Source organism: Platalea leucorodia (genome assembly GCF_965183815.1).
Source record: "Platalea leucorodia genome assembly, chromosome: 4".
Classification (NCBI taxonomy): domain Eukaryota; kingdom Metazoa; phylum Chordata; class Aves; order Pelecaniformes; family Threskiornithidae; genus Platalea; species Platalea leucorodia.
The window spans coordinates 3881574-3901241 of record NC_138826.1 but is presented as its reverse complement, the minus strand read 5'-3'; the positions used below and the strand labels follow the sequence as shown (position 1 = coordinate 3901241).

At 39.9% G+C, this 19668-nt stretch overlaps 1 protein-coding gene across 2 annotated transcripts in view; it reads right to left on the bottom strand.

Moving 5' to 3' along the window:
* The window catches only part of ADAM12 (ADAM metallopeptidase domain 12), a gene marked incomplete at both ends in the record, with an annotated part of 185819 nt that overhangs the window by 130468 nt on the left and 35683 nt on the right, over window positions 1-19668 (bottom strand). For both annotated transcript variants that reach the window (XM_082308395.1, XM_082308396.1), the window contains one exon: window positions 6920-6993. In XM_082308395.1, the coding sequence (XP_082164521.1) occupies window positions 6920-6993 (74 nt within the window). The remainder of the gene's footprint in view (window positions 1-6919; window positions 6994-19668) is intronic.

The following is a 19668-nucleotide window of genomic DNA, read 5'->3' as shown; positions in this document are numbered from 1 at the left end:
TCATTTACAGTCCTCCCTGTGTTTCTGAAGCCAGAAAGCAATATCCACAAATGTTTCTGAAAAGCAGAAGAATCCTCTCAGTTTTTGGCCTGGTATCTTTACATGTATTGTGAAAAGGAGACCAAACATCCCGGGTAACGATGGGGCACATGACGACGCAAAGCAGAATTCAGTGCTTCCCCTTCGCTGCTATTGAAATGCTGCTCTTTTTAGAAACAAATTTAAAAAAAAAATTAAAAAAAAAAACCAACAAACGAAAGCAACCTGAAACCTGCCCAAGCCGCAGATAACAGAAACACGTGAGGAACACCCAGGAGCTTTGTGAGCAAAGCCTGGGTCCAGCTGGACGCACCCGTCCTTCGCCTGCCAACCTGCAAAACTATGGCTGCGAGGTCATCGCTCCTCGGGTGCTTAACGCTTCTGCGCCACGTGGGCTGGCATATGATTATCAGTGGGAGATTACAAGGCTTCCAGAAAATTGTTTTTATCTCTTGTCTCTCCCTTAATTATTTATTTTACAGTCCCAGATGATTACATTTTGCCTGTGTGTTCGTTATCATTGCGATCGAGCTGACTCCAGCCCGCCCGCAGGAGGGAGGGAGTGCACATTCCTATTGTCTTCTGATAGCCAGCTCTCCTCCCTGACCTCTCTGCTGAGCAATGTTAAAATGAAATGCTGAAAACCTCACATTCTGCAGTACGAAGGGAGATTAAAACACAGTTCTGAAAATATAATTCTACTGCTGCAATACATGTAGAGAGTGAAATCTAGAGCAGGCACTTCTTTATTAAATTTATTGCACCAGTAAGTATATTTCCCTCTCCATTATTGTTATATATTTAATTGGAAGGTACAGCTCTAGGGTTGCTCTGACAGACACTGAACAAGCAAAACCTTGTGTCAACTTGGTTCAAGGCTGTCAGCTAATGCACCTCTGGAAACTACCATTCTCAGGAAAACATTCACGCAGAGAAAACAGTACCTGCCCTACCCATCAGACTTTTTTACCCATCAGAATTTTTTTTACATGCTATGTGAACAAGATTTGTAGTTCTGCAGTACATACAGAAATGTTAAACTTCTCCATATCTCAGTTTTCCCAGCTGAGAAAGGGGATCATTCCCCCAGTCCTTCACACGTGCCAGGGCTGCAGGGCAAGGACAGAGCAGCACTGGCTCTCCTGACCCCCCGTATTCCCCAGACCCGGGGTTTGGGCTGTGAACAGGACACAGTCCTCTCTTCTCTCCAGGGGACTTGGCACAGCCCCATTGTCCCGCTGTTTTGCGGGGCATGGGAAGAGAAGAAGCTTGACCGTCTTAGAAATGATGACATTCAGCCACAAGAAGGTCTCCAGAATACAAATTCCAGTCTTTTTATCCTCTCCACTCCCAGCATATTATATCAGAGTATAAATATCTGCTCTCATTGTTCCTTTCTTTTGGTGTATTTATGTAAGGAGAGGAAAAACAGATCAAGAAAGCAGCAGTTTCTCTCCTGATGGAGCTGAACCCTTTCTCCAACACACGAAAGCTCCAAAACAACACAGCCAAAGGCAGCCCCAACCACACAGCCTTGACTACCATTGCTAATACCAACCTATGCTAATACTAACTCAATTATAGAACAAATCTTGGTATCTCAATGCCCACACTAAATATGCCAACCTTATAGCACAAAGCTCCAGCAAATACCTCTACCCTTAGAGCCGTGGATTGATACCATCATTACTGCAGCTGTGGTAGCTGAATCTTCACATTTCAGCGTGGTGTTACTATTACAGAAGGGAAAAATTGTTGCTTCCATTAAAGCGAAACTTTTACTTCAATTAAAGTGAAACCCCAACTGTCAGCTCACACTGAAATGCTGCAGTACAGCTGCCAGCTCCAGCATTTGCAGATAAAACAGTCAGGGGTCACAGTTTTTTGGCTAAGTTACAGCACAGAATTATAATAAGTATATTCTGAGAGGTCCCGTTTCTCTATTTGGTATTTGTTTGTTTAGATTTGTTTCCTCTATCTGTATTTCAAGCCATTGATTGTATATAAGCATGTCAATTCATTAACAAATTTTGTCAGCTATTTTCTTTGGCACCAGAAATGAGTTGTTTCCCTGCTAAATTAATCCAGCTAGAATGTCATTTGCACACGAATCAGCGCTCCTATTCAGAAAGGTCAGGCAGAAAAGAAGAGAGAACTACTTCTTTTCTTTTAACCAAAAAAGAATACAAAAGATTTCTGAATACTAAATCCTCATTGGAACAGATCACATTGGTACTATGCATGAAGATGCCTATTGCCTGCTTTTCAGACCAAGGGAATACTGCTGGAACCTTCTCTGTCCTGGAGCTAAGCTTTCAAAGTGGCCTCCAATACCAGACCATTACATCCCAATGCATCTCGGGTACTGTGGCTCCATGTAGAAGTGGTAAGTATGCAAGGGCAACAGTCAGAGATGCTCTAAATTTCTGAAGATCTCTGGGATCCTAGGGGATTTAAAGGATAAGATGGAGACTTATACCATGGCCTGGGGTGGATTTTGTCTCCTGATAAAACAGAAGAATTTTTACTGAGGGAATAAACTGCAGCAATCTAACCTCATATATTGCCTTTTTTATATTACTTTGTTAAAAGCTGTGTTATAAGCCTGATGAAAAAGATCATAAAGTTATGGGGAAATGAATAGTGAACTCCGTTTCTCTAAAATACTCGAGCTTTTTCTTTCCATTTCCATGTTGCCCCCGACACTGCCAATGGCCCGTCGGCCACAACCGCACCGATCGCACCCTCACTGCTCCCTCTGCAAAGCTGGTCAATGAATTCCCACCAGGCAAACTGTCCAGGACACACCTGAGATCCTGCCGATGATGACGCCCTTAGGGCAAAGCCATCCCACCTCCGTACTTGCCCTCACATGCTCTCGACTTATCTCAGCTTTTTGTCTTTATCTGCCATAGACTCAGGTATATACAGGAGTCAGCACTGAAAAAGCGCTCTAACATCTGTTCAAAGTTATTTTTCTTTGACATTCATAATTATGACCTTTGTCAGCAAATCATTTAAGCATGAAATTAATTTTGAAAATAAGTAATTCCACTGACTTTACCTGGATTACTCATATGTTTAAAGTTAAAAGAACACTTAAGTACTTTGCTGTATACAGACCTATTTCTGACAGGGTATAAAATGTTTCCAGTTGCAGAAAAACAGCCAGTAGTCACATACCGTTCCACTCTCCGACTCAGATTTAATCTTACAGGGGTTTTGTTTCATTTACACAATAGTAAGCCTACTTTCCTCTAAGACCCATATGCTGCAATCAACTTTAAAGGAATTTATATGTGCATACATTACTGTCCCTTGCACAACAGAAGTGCATCAGTATTATTGATGTAATGCACACCAGTACGGTCAGCTGCTCTGAGGGGTGGTTTATTTTGCAGCTGATCGATGATTTGCTGATTCTGGAAATCTCTCTATATGACAAGTGTTTCTAAAACAGTTAAGGTACTACAGAGCTTAAGGTTCTCAAGAGTGCAATCATATTTTGCAACTAAATCATAGTAAGAAATGGACTTGCAACAGAAGCTCGCTAGCAGGTTTTCTACGATTGACAAATTGAATTCATGGCAAATCATTTTGTTTTTGCAATTACAAATGTGCAATGCCTGAAAATTAATCACTAAGGTATTTAATGAATATGTACAAAAGTAAATGTAACAGCTGGAAACCATAGAGAAGATTTTAAAACCTACGCTGTGAAGTTAGGTACCAGTAACTCTTCCAGAGCTAACTTGTAACATCTTGCCCAACACATACGAACACATCTTGCTGAGTCTAAATATCAGAAAACACCAAACTGACATTAAATATTTCCATAGATAACAGATGGTTTAACACATCAGTCCCCACTTGGGGTTGGCTAATGCATCTGAATCATGTTTTGAAATATAACTCAAGGTTTGGAAAATCTCTAAGGTTTTCAATAAATGGAGTTTAATGTCAAGACTACTCAAAGCAGCTGTTTCTACTAACCATAGAAAATCACATCCAGTTTTTTTTTTTTTTTTTTTTTGCATGACCCAATGCAGAAATTATGTAATTTAGGGGTCTCATACACCTCCACCCCCACCCTTCTCCAAGGAATAACATGCTTTACATGAAACTACAGTAAAGTAAGAGCACACGTATCAGAGCTTCATATGTGTTGTCACTTATTACTCAAGAAAAGATGTTTGTGTTTAGCGCTCTACTTCTACTTAAAGCATGCTGATTTTATGGCTACTCCAATGCTCAGCATCAGTGCTTTCAAGATATTTGAGCTGCATATTTCATGCCAACATCAGGAAGATGGAGCAGGCTGGAGGAGACAGGGTCTGTCTGGTCCTCTCTGCAGCCTCGGAGGCTCATGGGCAGGAGCTGCAGTGTGGAAACATTGCTCCCTTCTCCAGGTAGGTAATGACCTTCTCACACCTCTGGAGTCCATAATCTACCTTAGGTCCAATCTGGCCTGCTGCCACCAGCCCTTATTCCCCATCCTCTCCTCTGCAGACATGCATTCTCTCATTTCTCTCCTGGACGTTATTTTTCACTCCACGAACCTGCAGGACCCCCTGGAAGCAGCAGCGTGTCCACCCACGCTGCTTGCTTCATGTCCCAAACACCTCACCTCTGCTGCCACTCGCCTCTCCACACCAGTGACAGCATGCCCAATGCCGTCATTACAGGCAGAAGAAATGCAACCACCAGTTTCCACAGCAAAGCACAGAAGCCTTGAGATTGTTTGCCCTGGGGAGCACAGACCAGCCGTGCAGACTGATGCACTGTGTTATTTACAGAAACAGGTAACAAATAGACCTACACACACACCCACCAAAGCAACTTCTGCATGGACTTGCAACACTCAGACCATTATTTCTTCTGAAAATCAAAGTCTGTAATACAGGAGAAAAGGGAGAAATGATTTTGCAAAACCATGACCAACTTTTTCTGTGGTTTGGGATCTATGAACGGCCTCATATGCTGCAAATCCCAAACACAGGCAAGGCTACTTAAAGTGTTTTACAATACTACCTAGAAGCTCCTGCTAAGACGGGGAACCTCATGTTGTGAACACCATAAACAACTCTTCTACAATGCAAATCTTCTGGTGGACACCCCACCATAAAGACAGGTAAATAGAAAATAATCATTGGTAAATACTCTATTTTTTTAAGGAGCAGATCTCAACATCTCCAAATGTGGTTAGTCAGACAGATGCTTATGGAGTTAATTTACTCTACTTTCAGGTCCTACTTTTAAAAGAGGTGGGGATTGCATCTTACAATTTTCTAAATCTGACTTTATTACAGGTACAAGAGAGTTTGGTATGTTCAGCAAGGCCTGTATTAGCAGTTTTATGTTCTTTTAATCGCTGACATGGAATGTAAATAGTTTCCTCAATTGCTGCATACTTCCCATTCCTGAAGGAAGGCACACCCTTTGACAAAGATTAAGAGAATATAAAGTTAAATCCCTGTTTACTAAAGGAATTAAATCCTTCTCCAGTTACTGAAACAGAGCAACCTATGCATGGGGGATCTACATACCCTTCAAGGATAGGGAATGAGCAACTAAGGAGCATTAAAAGTAATGTAAAAAAAGCTCAAGGCTTGGGCCTCGTGTTGAATAATAAAGTGAATTGGATTTTATCACATCTGGGTAATATTAGGGTTCATCCAAATGACTGGAAATAAAAAGCATTTTGCGTTGTTTTACTACAGAGGACTAAAGGGGTGCCCCGTCGTTTTCCATTTTACTTGTCCATCACCAGCCTGAGGCAGCATGTACCCGACCCCCCTTGGACATTTGCTTTCACATGCACATTCCTTCCTCTTAACACATAAAGCTGCACCGCTTACGTCTATGGTCTCTCTATTACAGTCAAAAAATACCTCTGCTGCTTTTATTTCACAGCAGGGAAACCTACAGAACACACAGATCCTTGCTAACATTTATCAAAAGTTTTCCTTAAGCTGAGAGTGATCTTTGGTTTTCCTTTGACAAGCAGCACATAGTTGTCCTGCTCTGGATTTGCACAATATATTCTTGAGATGCTCTTAGAGGAAAAGCGGTTGAAGAGTTGAGAAGGTAGACTAAGACATCAATGACTTTGTTTCCGCTTGTCATGGACTTCCAGAGTTGTGACTTTATTTCTGTGTGGTTCTGTACCCCTTTGTGAAAAACTCTGCGGGTTTCTGCCCATGGGACCATCTCTACAGCAGCCCCTGGTATCCCTCTGTGAAAGCTTAGGGACGTGAGCGGGAGTTGTCAAGAGCACATGGAAGAAGGTGCAGTATTTACAGCCCACAAATAAGGGCTCAAGCTCAACTTTGGTCACGGGCCTCGTGAACAATACAAACATCCCATCATCAGCCCTTGGCCAACAAACCCAGAGAGCTCCCGTTTAAAAGTCCAGCAGGGGTTAAACGCAAATGCTTGACTCATCTTCCCTGAGCAGATGCCGATGGCCACTGCATGGAGGCAACCATGGTCGCAGGCATTGTCAGGAGGGATGAGTCCTCCAAAAAAAGACCCAAAGACTGTAGGATTTTCCACATTGCTATAAATAAAAGGGCTTACCGCAGGAAAGGAGGACAAACCCAAATCAGATAAAAATAATGATCACCAGGAAAACACCGAGAAGCAACATGTCCATTTTCAGTCCCACATAAATGCAGATGACCACAGAGATTCTTGCCCTATAAGCAGCATGCAAATACACACAATCCAAACTGGAACAAAACTCTCTTCCTAGGGGCCTGTTCCATAAGGGACCAGCAGCAAACTTGGCCCCAGGTTACTTTTAAACCATCAATTTTAAAATTATAACCCTTCTCTGAGAACCTCCAGTACAAAGTGAACATGCAACAAGGGTACTTACTCGTTCCTCTCCAGATTGATGACTAGATGTTTACTTTCAGCTTGTATTACAAACTGCAGCAGTGCTGGGTGATTCTGAAAAAGGAAAAAAGAGTTGGCTGAGTCCAAACCCAGAGCCCATCTGGGCCTGCTCGGGAAGAGCAAGCAGCTACAAGGAGAATTGTTTGTGGTGTGAGCAGCTCTTTAGCCACAGCTCAGTGCAAACAAGCATCGCGAGGCAGCACGGCGCTGTAGGATTTCACACCCAGGGCTTCAAGACACCGTGGTGTGCCCTTAAGCAAATGCATCCCTTCCAACTTTGCACATCAGAGACCATCTTGCCTGGGAAGATAAGCATAGTGATGCAGTACACATCAGTTCCAGGAGAGATCTCACACAGTTCTGAATTTTCTGTTTTTCCTTTCCGTATAACAGCATAACTACATTAAGCACTAACATAATCTCTTATTAATGCTCAGTCTTGCTGTACTATTTTTTTAAAATGAGGTACAGGTAATCAGATTTGGGCTTTGCATGACCATTTTCAGTTTAAGATATCCATGTTCAAAGCCAGCAGCCCCTGCATTACGAGCAGACCTGCAGTGCAGTGGTCACAGTCAGCAGGGTGGCTCTGACAGAAATGCTTTTTCCCTTAGGGCTGAGTATGCTAAATATTCGCATGTAGAACTGCACATGTGACCTAAGACCATCATGGAAATTAAGCATAAAGTACAGTCATGCTGAACTATTTTTTCCTTATAAACAGCTAAATATTTTAATATGTATTTTAAACTTTTCACACAGAATAATTAAGTTTTAGCTTAAAAAAAAAAGAATTGGTGTTGGAGCAATCAGAAATATGGTTAACAGTATTATCAAGTGAGAACAACAGACAAAGTATTTATACGTACACAAGCATTTAAGAGAATTTTCTAAACAAGACATCAACAGCAGAGCACACGGAAATCCCAGTTGCACTCCAGCATGGAGCAGGACATCTGGATTGCATTTTCAGCACCATCATGACTGCGTGCAGTCTTCATATTGCCATTCCCCTGATTATAAAACAAGTTCTTTTTCATCTCAAGCATCTGAAGGTAAATCCATTATTTTTTTGGAAGCTGTGAAAGAGCATCAGCAAGGTCTGGTGATCCCTTCACCCTCAGAGGCAGGAGGGAGTGGAGGCTCAAACACTTGGTTGCAGAAAGGGGCAGTGCACCTATACAGGCTCTCGAAACTGTACTTCAAACGAGAAAGCACAGTTTATGATATGCTAGTTACTCTTAATCCAAAAGACTGAACTCACGTATATTTTAAGACTGTTTACACTTAACTTACATTTCATTAAACAAACTTACTGGATTGCGAGACAGTATTTCCTTGTTTTGAAATTCCAACAGTAGCTCAATAAATCAGTTGTTCCTCCGTACACTCAATATGCTTTTCTGAAGATTTATGTCAGCCAATTGCAGTACTGCAGCAGGATAATTTTAGGGTTATAGTACTTAATTGATTTATTGAGAAACGTGTCTGAATTTGAGATTGCTACAGCGGTGCCTTGATGGAGCCCCAACTGCGTGACAGTCAGAGCACCCCACCCACGAAATGCAATGATTTTTAAATGATTTGGAAAATTGTAGATGTTTATTAAAAAGTGAAATTATGAGGAGGCTGTCGTAGACTAAACAAAATTGTAATTTTGTTATAATAAAAAATAGCTGACAACTCCCCAGTGATCTCAGACATTATTAAGCACAGATTGTGACTGAGATTCCATTGCTTTCTTCTAAGTCTCCTGCCCCACTGCTTGTGCAAATTCAAACAAGTTTTCCCTCTCCCCATGCAAAACAGCAACAATACTGAAATTCTGCATCTATGTGAACTTTGCAGAAACTAGATCCCACTAGAATGCTAAATAAATGCTTCAAACTACCCTTGGCATTCAGCAAACACATGGGAGTCATTTATTGGCATGAATATTTAGAAGCAGTGTTGATTACCCCTTTAATGTCAGTGCATTGGTTCTAAACCCCATAAGATATACATACTATAGAGTTTTGAGAGAGTAAAATACAATTAATTACAATACAACACAGTAAATAATTAAGATATTGCAGTAGCACAAATGAATTCTTTTCAGCTAAAGGCCCTCTGTTAATATGTAAATGATAACTATGTTTATTCATGAGTTCACAGTGGTACTTATTTGACAGTCAGTTGATGTTAGTAAGTTGTAAAGTTAAAAAAGCAGCTGCAGAATAAAACAGACTGTTACAAGATAACATCTCTCAGAGAATTCCTAAAGCTGAAACGTCTTATTATCGAGCACAGTAATGGCCCCAGTCAGGATGTTGGTCTGCTTTGTATGAGACCCAGGTTCAGATTCTTGCTTTACCATAGATTTTTCTTTCAAACAAATGGCTCGTTTCCTTGTTTGCCATCTGGGAAGAGATGATACTATACTTTTTCTTTTTCTGACCAGCAGTCATAGGCATAAATACAGTAAAAATTACACACTGCTAGGGTGGTATGGAGACTGGAAACACACGAGTACTTAAAATGATACATTTCTAATGTGAAAGATAAATAAATATCATTCAAAAAGGGCGGTTTAGGTTTGTGGGTTTTTTTCCCCTTTTTTAAATGTATACACTTGTGAAACGAACTCAGATCTTTTACTTCAACTTCTTTGCAGCGGTGATGGAGTCTCCCCTAAGGTATTTGCATGGTTCTGCTACAAGACCTGAAAAGCTCATTTTGAATCTCATGAAGCACCATAATACTCTCCCCTTACAATCAATATTTTCAAAACTGAGTTGCAAGATGAAATGGGAATTACTACAAATACAGATATTAGATTGCTGGTTTATATTTTCTGTTTAGAATAATCGAAAAAGCACGTTGTGAGGGCACATACTCTTCTGCTCAGAACATTTCAGAAAGAACCACTTGTTATAAGCCTTTCTCAAGAACCACAAAAAATAATTTCCATGCTGATACCACAACTTATTCCCACATTGATCCCTTTAAAATTATCAAATGTGAAAGTAAAGTGAACCCTATGAGAGAAGCATTATTTAAACCATAATAAATAATTTTGTATGGTTCTACCTTCTTTTCTCTACAGACTTATGTCTTCTAGTTCTTTCTACTCTTAAACTACAATTTGCTGCTTTCTTTTTGGCAATGTTTTTTTGTGGCATTAGAGAAGATTTCATCAATGAACACAAACTGTTCCCTGATATCCTAAGAGGCAGCACTAACTTCAGGATGATTGAAGTAGTGCTCTCTGTAACATTCCCCTCTTATTTAGAGGATTTACTTTCAAAATCTGCATCAAATTGTATCAGCAGAAAAGGAAAAGTATTTCCCCTGTTAATTTGCTCCTTGCTTGTTTGCTTGCTGAGGGATGTTGGTCTGAATTGGCATTAGTGAAACTTAATATTCTGAAGGAAATTAGTGAAACAATAAGTTAAGGCCAAGCAAGAATTCTCTCTGATAAAGCAGATGATAAAAAAATGAGTAAAGCAGTACTTGAACAACTGGAAGCTGGTGAGACAGTAGCCTGTTTCTGAGTCAGAGCAGTTCTCTTGTTTTCTTACAATGGAATTAAAATAACTATGTCCTAGTAAAACTATTTTAACTAGTACATGGTTTTTAAGTACTATTATTTTTTTCCCTTTTAAAGCACATTGATCTTCATACAGAAAGAGAAAAGAAAGGATGGATTGAGGATTAAGGGCTTCCCCTGTGAACCTGGAGATGGTGTTGGGAGCCCAGCTCTACCACGGACTCGTGTCTTGGCTGGGACAACTCCATTTCATTGTGGGAAACAGCAAAACCCTCCAGTTGAGCCAGCCTGTTACACCTCAACTCTTTTTGTGCATCGTTTACCCTTTCTACCTCTTTCCTCCAATTTGTCTCTGCAAAATGGACATGGCAACAGTTTTCATGCTCCTGTCTTTGTCTGCTTAGCACGTAAACTGTTTTAAAGGCATGCCTCCTAAACACAGAGGTGAGTAAACAGGCACCTTCCTTCTGGTGAAGGCATCAAGGCATTACAAGAACAGCAGCTCAAAAATAGCAATAGCCCTTTTTTTTCCTTTAGTTGCTCATGTTTTATCACATCACCATGAATACCAAGACAGAGTCTCAGTAGCAGATTTTTAACTCCTCATATTTTCAGGGACTACTTTCTAATAATAATGATATGATAGCCTCAGAAAAAAAAAAAATAATCAGTTTTTATGCCTGAAATACTAGTAACTGTCCATTTGGAGTAGATTTGTTCACCTTGGTGGGATGCCCATTCTGGAATCTGAACACAAACTAGTTGTCACTGAGCACATTTTTCTGCACAGTAATCTAGGAAAAAGTCTGAATCATTGCTGGATCATCTCTTCCTTTGGGCTGTGGAGTTGGCACGCACTGTGATCACACTGCAGTGCTGTGAGCATTTCCCTTGATACTGACTGTTGAGATTGGGATAGAATACTTCAAGTCATTTCTTATTACATTTGAAGAGACAGAAAACTGATGAAATGGACAGTCCTAATGCATGTATCTTTGCAACTTCCTCTCTGTAAAAGATAAAGGATTTTATTGGATTAAGATACATGAATTAGACCAGCACGTATAAATTTTAATTAAAAAATATTCTAGCAATCATATAATAGAAATAAAAGGAAATATCTATAGACAAGGGAAAGAGTGTAAATAAACTCAAAATAACAGTATTAATTCATTTGGAAAGAGAAATGCATTTTCAGCTGTATCAGATGTCCAAATCCAGTAGTTGAGAATAGAGATCAGCACAAGAAATAGAACCAAAAGGGATGATTTTGCTTCTCTGGTTTCAAAGTTTTAAATTATATCCTAACATGGTAGACTGAAATAGGCAGGTTCATTTAATCCAACAAAGTGGTTTCCAGTCTCTCCAGAGCTGCTATTAACTTCGCTAAAGCCAACCTTGCAACAGGGTCAACTTTGCATGTGTGGTCAAGTTGACCTACACCCACGAAATGCCTGCCCCGTGACAGGACACAGTTTGCATGAACTGTCCTGACAGGTCACTGGTGGCACACTCCTAGTCTGAAATGGGTCAAAATTGGCAAGATGGTAAGGAAAAAAAATTATAAGGAGAACTATAGATTGCAATTAGTTGTATGCAACAAGGCTCCTGACATTCAAGATGGAGCAAAAACAGAAACGCAGCAAAAACTCCTAGACTGTCACATTTAATAATTCGTTGCCTGGGCTTTAGTTTGAAGTAAAAGAAATCACATCATCAGTGACAAGTACAGAAGAGATTCTGGAAGCCACTCCAGCCTTGCACAAAGCTTGTCATCGCTGTACCAGACCATAGCAACAAAGTACAATTTTCCCATAGGATGCATAGAGAACATAGAGATGCAAGAGACGAATGTCATTTAATTTGACCAGCTACCACAAAGCCAGCCTGGCTCTGATATGTGCGTGGTCGTGGATGGTAGCTTAACACAGTGTTATACAAGGCAGTTGGATGCAGAAGCAAATCGGTGTTTGTTCATGAAAACAGTGAGAGGAATAGTGAAGAGACATCTCCATAATGTGGAGAAACCAGAATATGTTTCTGAAACTTCAGCACTTAGAACAAAACTGAATACCTAGCTCATTCATGCAGAAAGGATCTACTCACAATGGGCCAAAGAGAGCCAACCAGGACCGATGCCTTTTGGTTACCTGGTTTCCCCAGCATTAACACACGTCAAACCAGACTCGATGATGTGATAGTCGACATACTCTACCAGGGGATAATTTGGGAGTATTTTTTAATGCAGAGTCTTAAACTGTGCAAAAAGCCCCAACATTTACTCTAAGGATAAGACCCTATTTACTTTCTCCTCTATGTTCCTGAAAACAGAAATTCCAACACAAAAAAGTGAGGGTCATAAGTTTATGTTATCTCTTAAGCATAGCTCTGGAAATGAAGGACTTTTGAGATATATCAGATAGTTACATTCCACACAAATCTAGATGCTTTTTCTTATATCTGAAGAGCTAACATCAGGAATTAGAAATTGCATAACTGAGGAAAGAGTACATCATTTCCAGTAGGGATAAATTCTATGCCATTTTCTGCTATCTATATGAAAATACCGTTTTTTTTCCCCCTTATTTATCACACCCTGACATTCTGTGTTGGTGCCTCCACAAGCTAAAAGGTATGTTTATAGGTGTCAGATCTTTGGGCTGATACTACTCCTCTACTATCTGTAACACACAAAGAGGGAAAAGCTGGGAAATCTATAAGAAATAAAGCCACCTAGGGAATTTTACCATGATAACTGGAATTCAATCCAACAAACGCAAGCTGTCTACAAAGTATATACAGTTAAGGTAATTACAATTGGCAACGAATACTATAAACTGCATGCATTGCTTTTAAATCAATAAGTATTTCTTCCTTTTCTTCTGGCTTTAGTTTAGAAGTGAACACAAGAGGCTATGTTTCTTGCAAACACCTCCAAACCCAAGTGATATTTCATGTGGACATGAAAAGTATAAACATTTAATTCATATTGTTTTGCAAGTTCCTGAGGGCAGTGAATTCAGCTGTGCTTTCCTTACTGTCAAATGACAAGCATGTATCCCTGTGGCTGTGTATAATGAGTAGCAACAAAGAGAACAGAGTGTTTTGCAGTTGTTTTTTTTTTTAATGGCATAGCAAAGACTCACAGCCCCTTAACAAATTGGCTGAGCCACTCCAATAATGTAGGACACCAAAGCATTTCCAAGTTTGTTCCCAACTTTAAAATCAAGAGAGTCTTTGAAAACAGAATGATCATACTCTACTCTTTCTTGCTGACTGTACAAATAGATGCAAGATTCTTCTATCTGGAAGACATAATTTCTAATCTAAAGCTTTTTTTCTTTTTTTTTTTTTTCCCTTTTTCTTACCTCCTCATATAGCAAATCAACCTGCTGCTTGGAGGTAGACAGGCTTTTCCACCCTCTTCTTTTTCTGCTTCCTACACTGCTGCCCACCACAAGACACAGCAGAAACCATCGCACATGAGGCCCTAAAACAGGGACAGGGCAAAGGCAGCAGCTCGTCTGCCCCTTTCCTGGCTCCCTTACAGGAACAGAAAACTCCACCATGGAGCTCATGTGACATGCATAAAACAGGAGCAACAGGAAAACCTTGGGAATGACCGAAATTCAGCAGGCTTCTCTTCATAAGCTAAGAAGATTTTCAATTAAAATTAAAAAAAAAAATAAAAATGTTTAGGTGTGCTGCCTCTCTGCCACTGGCAGTCCCAGCCTCTGGCCACCAGGTTATTTGGCAACATCTGCTGAAACTCCTATGAATCCCTGTAAAGGGCTTTTAAAATTAACAGTTCCTCGCTCACTGTTGGTGTCCCAAGATCCCTATCCAGAGTTAAAAATTCAAGCAAATAATGCTCAAGAAAGAGGAAACTGAGAAGTTAATTGTGCCAGACCAAAATCAATAAAACTACACAGCTCTAGCACACAGTTTCCTGGTTTCCATGCAGAAATACAAAGCTAATGACTACTCTGGGAAAGGGAAAGCATGCTTACAATTTAGCTACATCCTTTTTGTGACGTATTCCTGATTTACGTTTTTTTAAAATTAAAGAATAACGTAGCTAAAACATGTTCAAAATGTCATAACATGATGGATCAAATATTCCAGGAGCAAATCCAAAATAACCAGTTTGATCTTTTAAAGAAATCTGCATCTTCTGAGGCTGAGTTGTTATGCTATGAACTTATTTGGTGTCAGTAAAAAGTCAGGCATGAAAGCTGAAAGCTGAACTCAACATTTACACCATATTTTCATTATCAGGCACTGAAGTTGCACTAAAACGTATTTATGTGCATTTGGCCAGCTAAACAGGGATTAAGAGAAAATTCACAACTTTATACATTAAAAAAAGAAAAGTAAAATGCGTTCTTCCTTTCTTTTTAATTAAATCTAAGCAGAGCAAATAGGGCAGCCTTGGTTTTTAAAGCAGCTATCCAATTATCCGCTGAGCTATATTGGTTAAAAATAGGTCAAAATCAATACTCATTTTTCAGGACAAACTTTGAAACAAAAAAAATCTTTCAAAGATTCCTAAAAACAAGTTCAGAGAACAAACATTAGTGAATTATGAAAAATGGGACTGGTGTTGCCAACACTTTGAAAAAGCCGACCGGGAGCGAGCTCCGCTGTCCTCTGTTTCAGGATGTGGTTTGGGAGGAGGATGCGTGCTGTAACACAAACCAGCCAATGCGAGGTATTGAAGCCCTCCCTCTATCTTTGCAGCAGGATGGATGCAAACCAACATAAACCAACATTCGGTGTGTATTTATTACACTTCTCTGCGTGCCTGATGACCTGCAAGGAGTCTGCTCCGCATCTGGGAGCGGGTGATTCGTTAGATTCACGAATCACAAAGGAAGGAAGAAAGGAAAATGCAACAACATCTGGTTTTGACTGAATGGAAATGACTGCACCAAACTGTGAACTCAATTTGGTATTAAGAACAACTAATAAAAATAATAAAAAAATACATATGCTTTTAGCCAGTACTCATTTATGGCAACGTATCTCAAACTTAAGGTGCTGCCTGCCATCTCTCTGAAGGACTATCTCCACAAAGCTATCTAAGGCCACCAAATTTTGTCTTTCAGGTACTAACCTGACTTCATGGAGCGCAGGACTTGCCACCCAGCCCATCAGTACAATTGGTAGCTCCTCAGCTTGGAAGCAGGTCAAGCGCAGTAGTGCTTTTTAATCCGAGTCTGATGGAAGGGTGTGTTGTTTGCTATCACAACCCGTTCCCTAAACCGGCCCAAAAGACCGTGCCCTGCCCGTCCTCTGACACACTGCGACCTCGCCGAAGAGGCTGGGCAGGAGGTTGATTGCCCCTGTGCAGATTTGAGCTTTTTGAAAGACCTGTAAATATAAGGGTCTTTTTAATAGCAAAAAAAAAAGACTTGTTGACTTGTTGAAGAGTCCGGTTAAAAGACTGGTTAAAAAAATAAATCCTCCCGTACATTGATTTTCCTTACTGTGCTGCCCCAAAAGGTTAAAACAGAAATACCCACAGCCCCATAAGTCTGTGGGGGAGTTTCTGCATTGTCTTAGATTCAGAAAAGCCGACTAGATACCACACAGCCTTGGAGGGTCGGGAAGTACATGGCAGCTCATCCTCCCAGTACCTACTGCGCTGTCAGGTCCGCTCGTGGCAGCCTTTTGCTATCACCGCTGGGCGATGATGGGTCACTATGTTAGAGGGATGTTTAACACCTGAAAAGTTCAGGCCCAACATCGGAAATCTTTCCCTGACTCAAAAATGAACTAAAACCTGGCACGGGAATGAAAAAACCCGTAACCCGTAGTCATTATACAGTATTTACACTGTACATATGAATCACAACTGTTCATTTTGCTATCAAACAGATGGGAGCAAAACTACCTCATTGTTGGAATACATTATGTGCTGCTTAAACAATGCTTTGTGGAAGGCTGTGCAAAGAAAACAATCATGCCTGTTCTGTAGTAAAGCGTTACAAAACATAACTTAATAGAGCTGGCAGCTAGGAAGCGATTGCAGTGGGTCTGGGTAGTCTTAGTTATTGAACAGAACTCATTGCAGACCGTCCTTTGCAATTTGGGTAATTATAATGTGAATGAACAGCTGTTGATATTTGCCAATTTAATATGTATGTGAACTTCTTTGAGGACTATGCCATGTAGATTTAGTAGATCCCATTTGGGTTTAAAACTATGCATAGCTTTAGAAGTAAAATTCCTCTGCTTTGTAAGGACACTGGGGACTGTGACCTCCTTTCACTAGAAGTTTGATTACAACATTATATTCTTCCAATGTACTCAAAAAATCAAGGTGAAGCGTGGACTATATCAAAGACTGACTAGCTACCCACTGTCAGTGTATTTTATGCACCTTACTCCCTTTGTTCTGCCATACTGCCTGTGAGTATTCCCATCTAATAGCTCTACATTTTACCACCCACACATCCACCGTGTTTTAACAGAGCTGGAGCTGAACAGTAAACCTGACCCTCTTTAGAAACATCTCTTCTCTCCTTCTATGCACGTAATTATTGCTGTACACATTTGTGGGGAACCCACAATGTGCTGTGCACTGTGGGGGATAAGAATTATGATGATAATTACTTCTAAGTTCCCAGTGATAAGAAATGACACGTCCTCCAGATTATATCTGAAAATATTCTCCACAGTGTCTGGCACGCTGAGGAGGGCACAAGCAGATGAGCTCCATGTATTGCGCATGGGAGTGTATGCACAATGTATTTATGTATGCTGGGGAAGCAGCAGGTGAAGAGAACGGTGTTTCAGGGCCAATAGCAAATTAAATCCATTCTGAACTGCGCCCATTATAGGCATTATCTGAGCCACCTGCCCACTCCTTATGTCCTTTCAGTGTCACCTGCATCCTCAGAGCCTTCTGTGACTGCGACAGTCCCAGGATGGAGGTTTCTCCACATCCATGCAGTTACAAAGCCGTTGAAGAGCAAAACCGAAAACCATAGTCAGCCCTCTCCCAATATTTCCATGGTTCAGCTAACTAACATGGAAAGAAATAATAAAAAATACAGTAGTAACTGTGTCCACTGAGAAGGAAATTGAGATGGCCACCCATTTCACTGAACTGAAAGTCAACTCAGAATGCTTCAAGAAAGGCCATAAATTATTCTATCACTGAAAGAGAATTTCAGATGCTTTTTGTCTCCCATCAATACAAATCTGGCTGGGCTCAGTAAGTTATATTAAATGCACATGTATCTCCTTCAAGCCACATTTCATGCTCTCCAAACATCTTTCTCTAAATTAAATCCTTTCATATTCCTTGAAAAGCTCAGTTCTTAATTAGGAAAGAGCTCTGATTTTCCATTTTCATTAATTCATTTGATTTCAAGATTTTGAAGCCAGAGTAATTGCAACTAAATGAAACTTATTGAAAGGCAAAAAGATACAATCAGTTTCAGACAATGAGAAATTTAAGAATTTTTTTAATGCAAGTAAAGGGTAGGTCTAAATGTCCCAGCTAACCTGAATCCTTGACAATGCAACAATCTCCAGAGAAGCAATGATATATGTTTTGCTTCTCTGAATGAACTCGGACGGTTGCCTAGATTAATGCTTAAATCACTTAATTATTTGGCTTAATTCATGTGCCGTTCTTCACTTTCAGATCCCTCCCACTCCCCTCCAATCACACCGCTCCACTGCACCAGGTCTGTGCCAAGATCTCTGAGCTCAGACTTCGTTCCCTCTAAACATCTTTTCATATTATGTGGCTCAGATTAAATCTTCTTCGCTAATTTGTTATTGCAATCACAGATGTGCTTCTGGATTCAAGTTCCCTTTTGCATCACAAATACTGGAATGCAAACCAGAAGTGAGGAGTCGGTATCTAATTTCCACTCTTTCAAACTGTAATTTGTCTCTGATGATCTTTTGAAGATGACAAATGAGTTATACAAAGACAGATAAAATATTAATATTTTTTAAACTAATGGAAGGGGAGATTTCACCCCAGTCTTGGGCTACTCAAGATAACTTGACAAACTTTCCAAAGCTGTACTTCCAAGACACATGAATCATTTTTATATCCTGGAATGTGCCCTAAGAGAAAGAAGGATCTGAAGACTTCCTAGTAAAGCAAATGATATTGCGAACCTGTGGGCAGCATCTCACATTTTTCTACTTAATTAGAAAGAGACTTTTCTTACAGATACCCCATCTATACATTTACATTCTCACTGAAAATAAATGACAAAGTAGTGTGGAAAGCTCAGAAAACTTATCTAAGAAAGTACTCCCTAGAACAAAAACATATGTTTTATTCTGAATGATACCCAGAGATTTAAAGTATTAAGGACCAGCATATTTCTTGCCACAAAGGCAAAGAAAAAACACAGATGAAAATGCCATTACCATTAATAGATAGAAAAACACCTGTAAACAAAACGGTTCTATTAATTATAAAATACATTTTAAAGGATATCTAACTAGATTACGGAAGGCCAATATGCATCTAATTCCTCCTGTAGATAATTTGCTTAAGTATTTTCAATTGCTAACTGAGCTTATAGAAAATCTGTTTCATTTCTTATTACTCATAGGTTCAATAAGAATAAGCTATAAAATGATATTTCTAGAACAAGCTTTCTCATGACATATTAGATAAACTTGTGGGTCTAAAAAATAACCCCTGTATCAAGGTTATATAAATTGATATTAAAGCTCAGCAAAGATCTGCTTTACACTAAATCATCTAGAAATAGCACACCCTTTCTCCATTGAAGGGCATGAGGTAAATAACTGAAGAGGAGGTAAAAACAGATAATCAATTACTTCAGTTGGCTTCAGGGTTACTGCTGAAATTTTCAGTCCCTTAGAGAAAAAGCAAAAATCAATATAGCACAGTATTTTGAGATAACAAAGAAAGAAACATCTCAAAGACATTTGCAACATGTGATAGAAGTATAAAGAAAAGTCTACTGTCACCTTCAGCGGCTCTACCACACAGTGTAAAGGAACAAAAATATTCCTGTTTCTTTGCTGCACTGACTGCACGGGGTTAGAAAGCAGAAAAATGAAAATTCTGCGGAAGGCTCGTAAAACGTTTCAATTACCCAACCTCAGTCTCATGGACCAATGCAGCAAAACAGAATGAGCAAGAATATTTTTCAGTTCAGCCAGTGGATGCTGGAGTCAAACACCCATAGGGA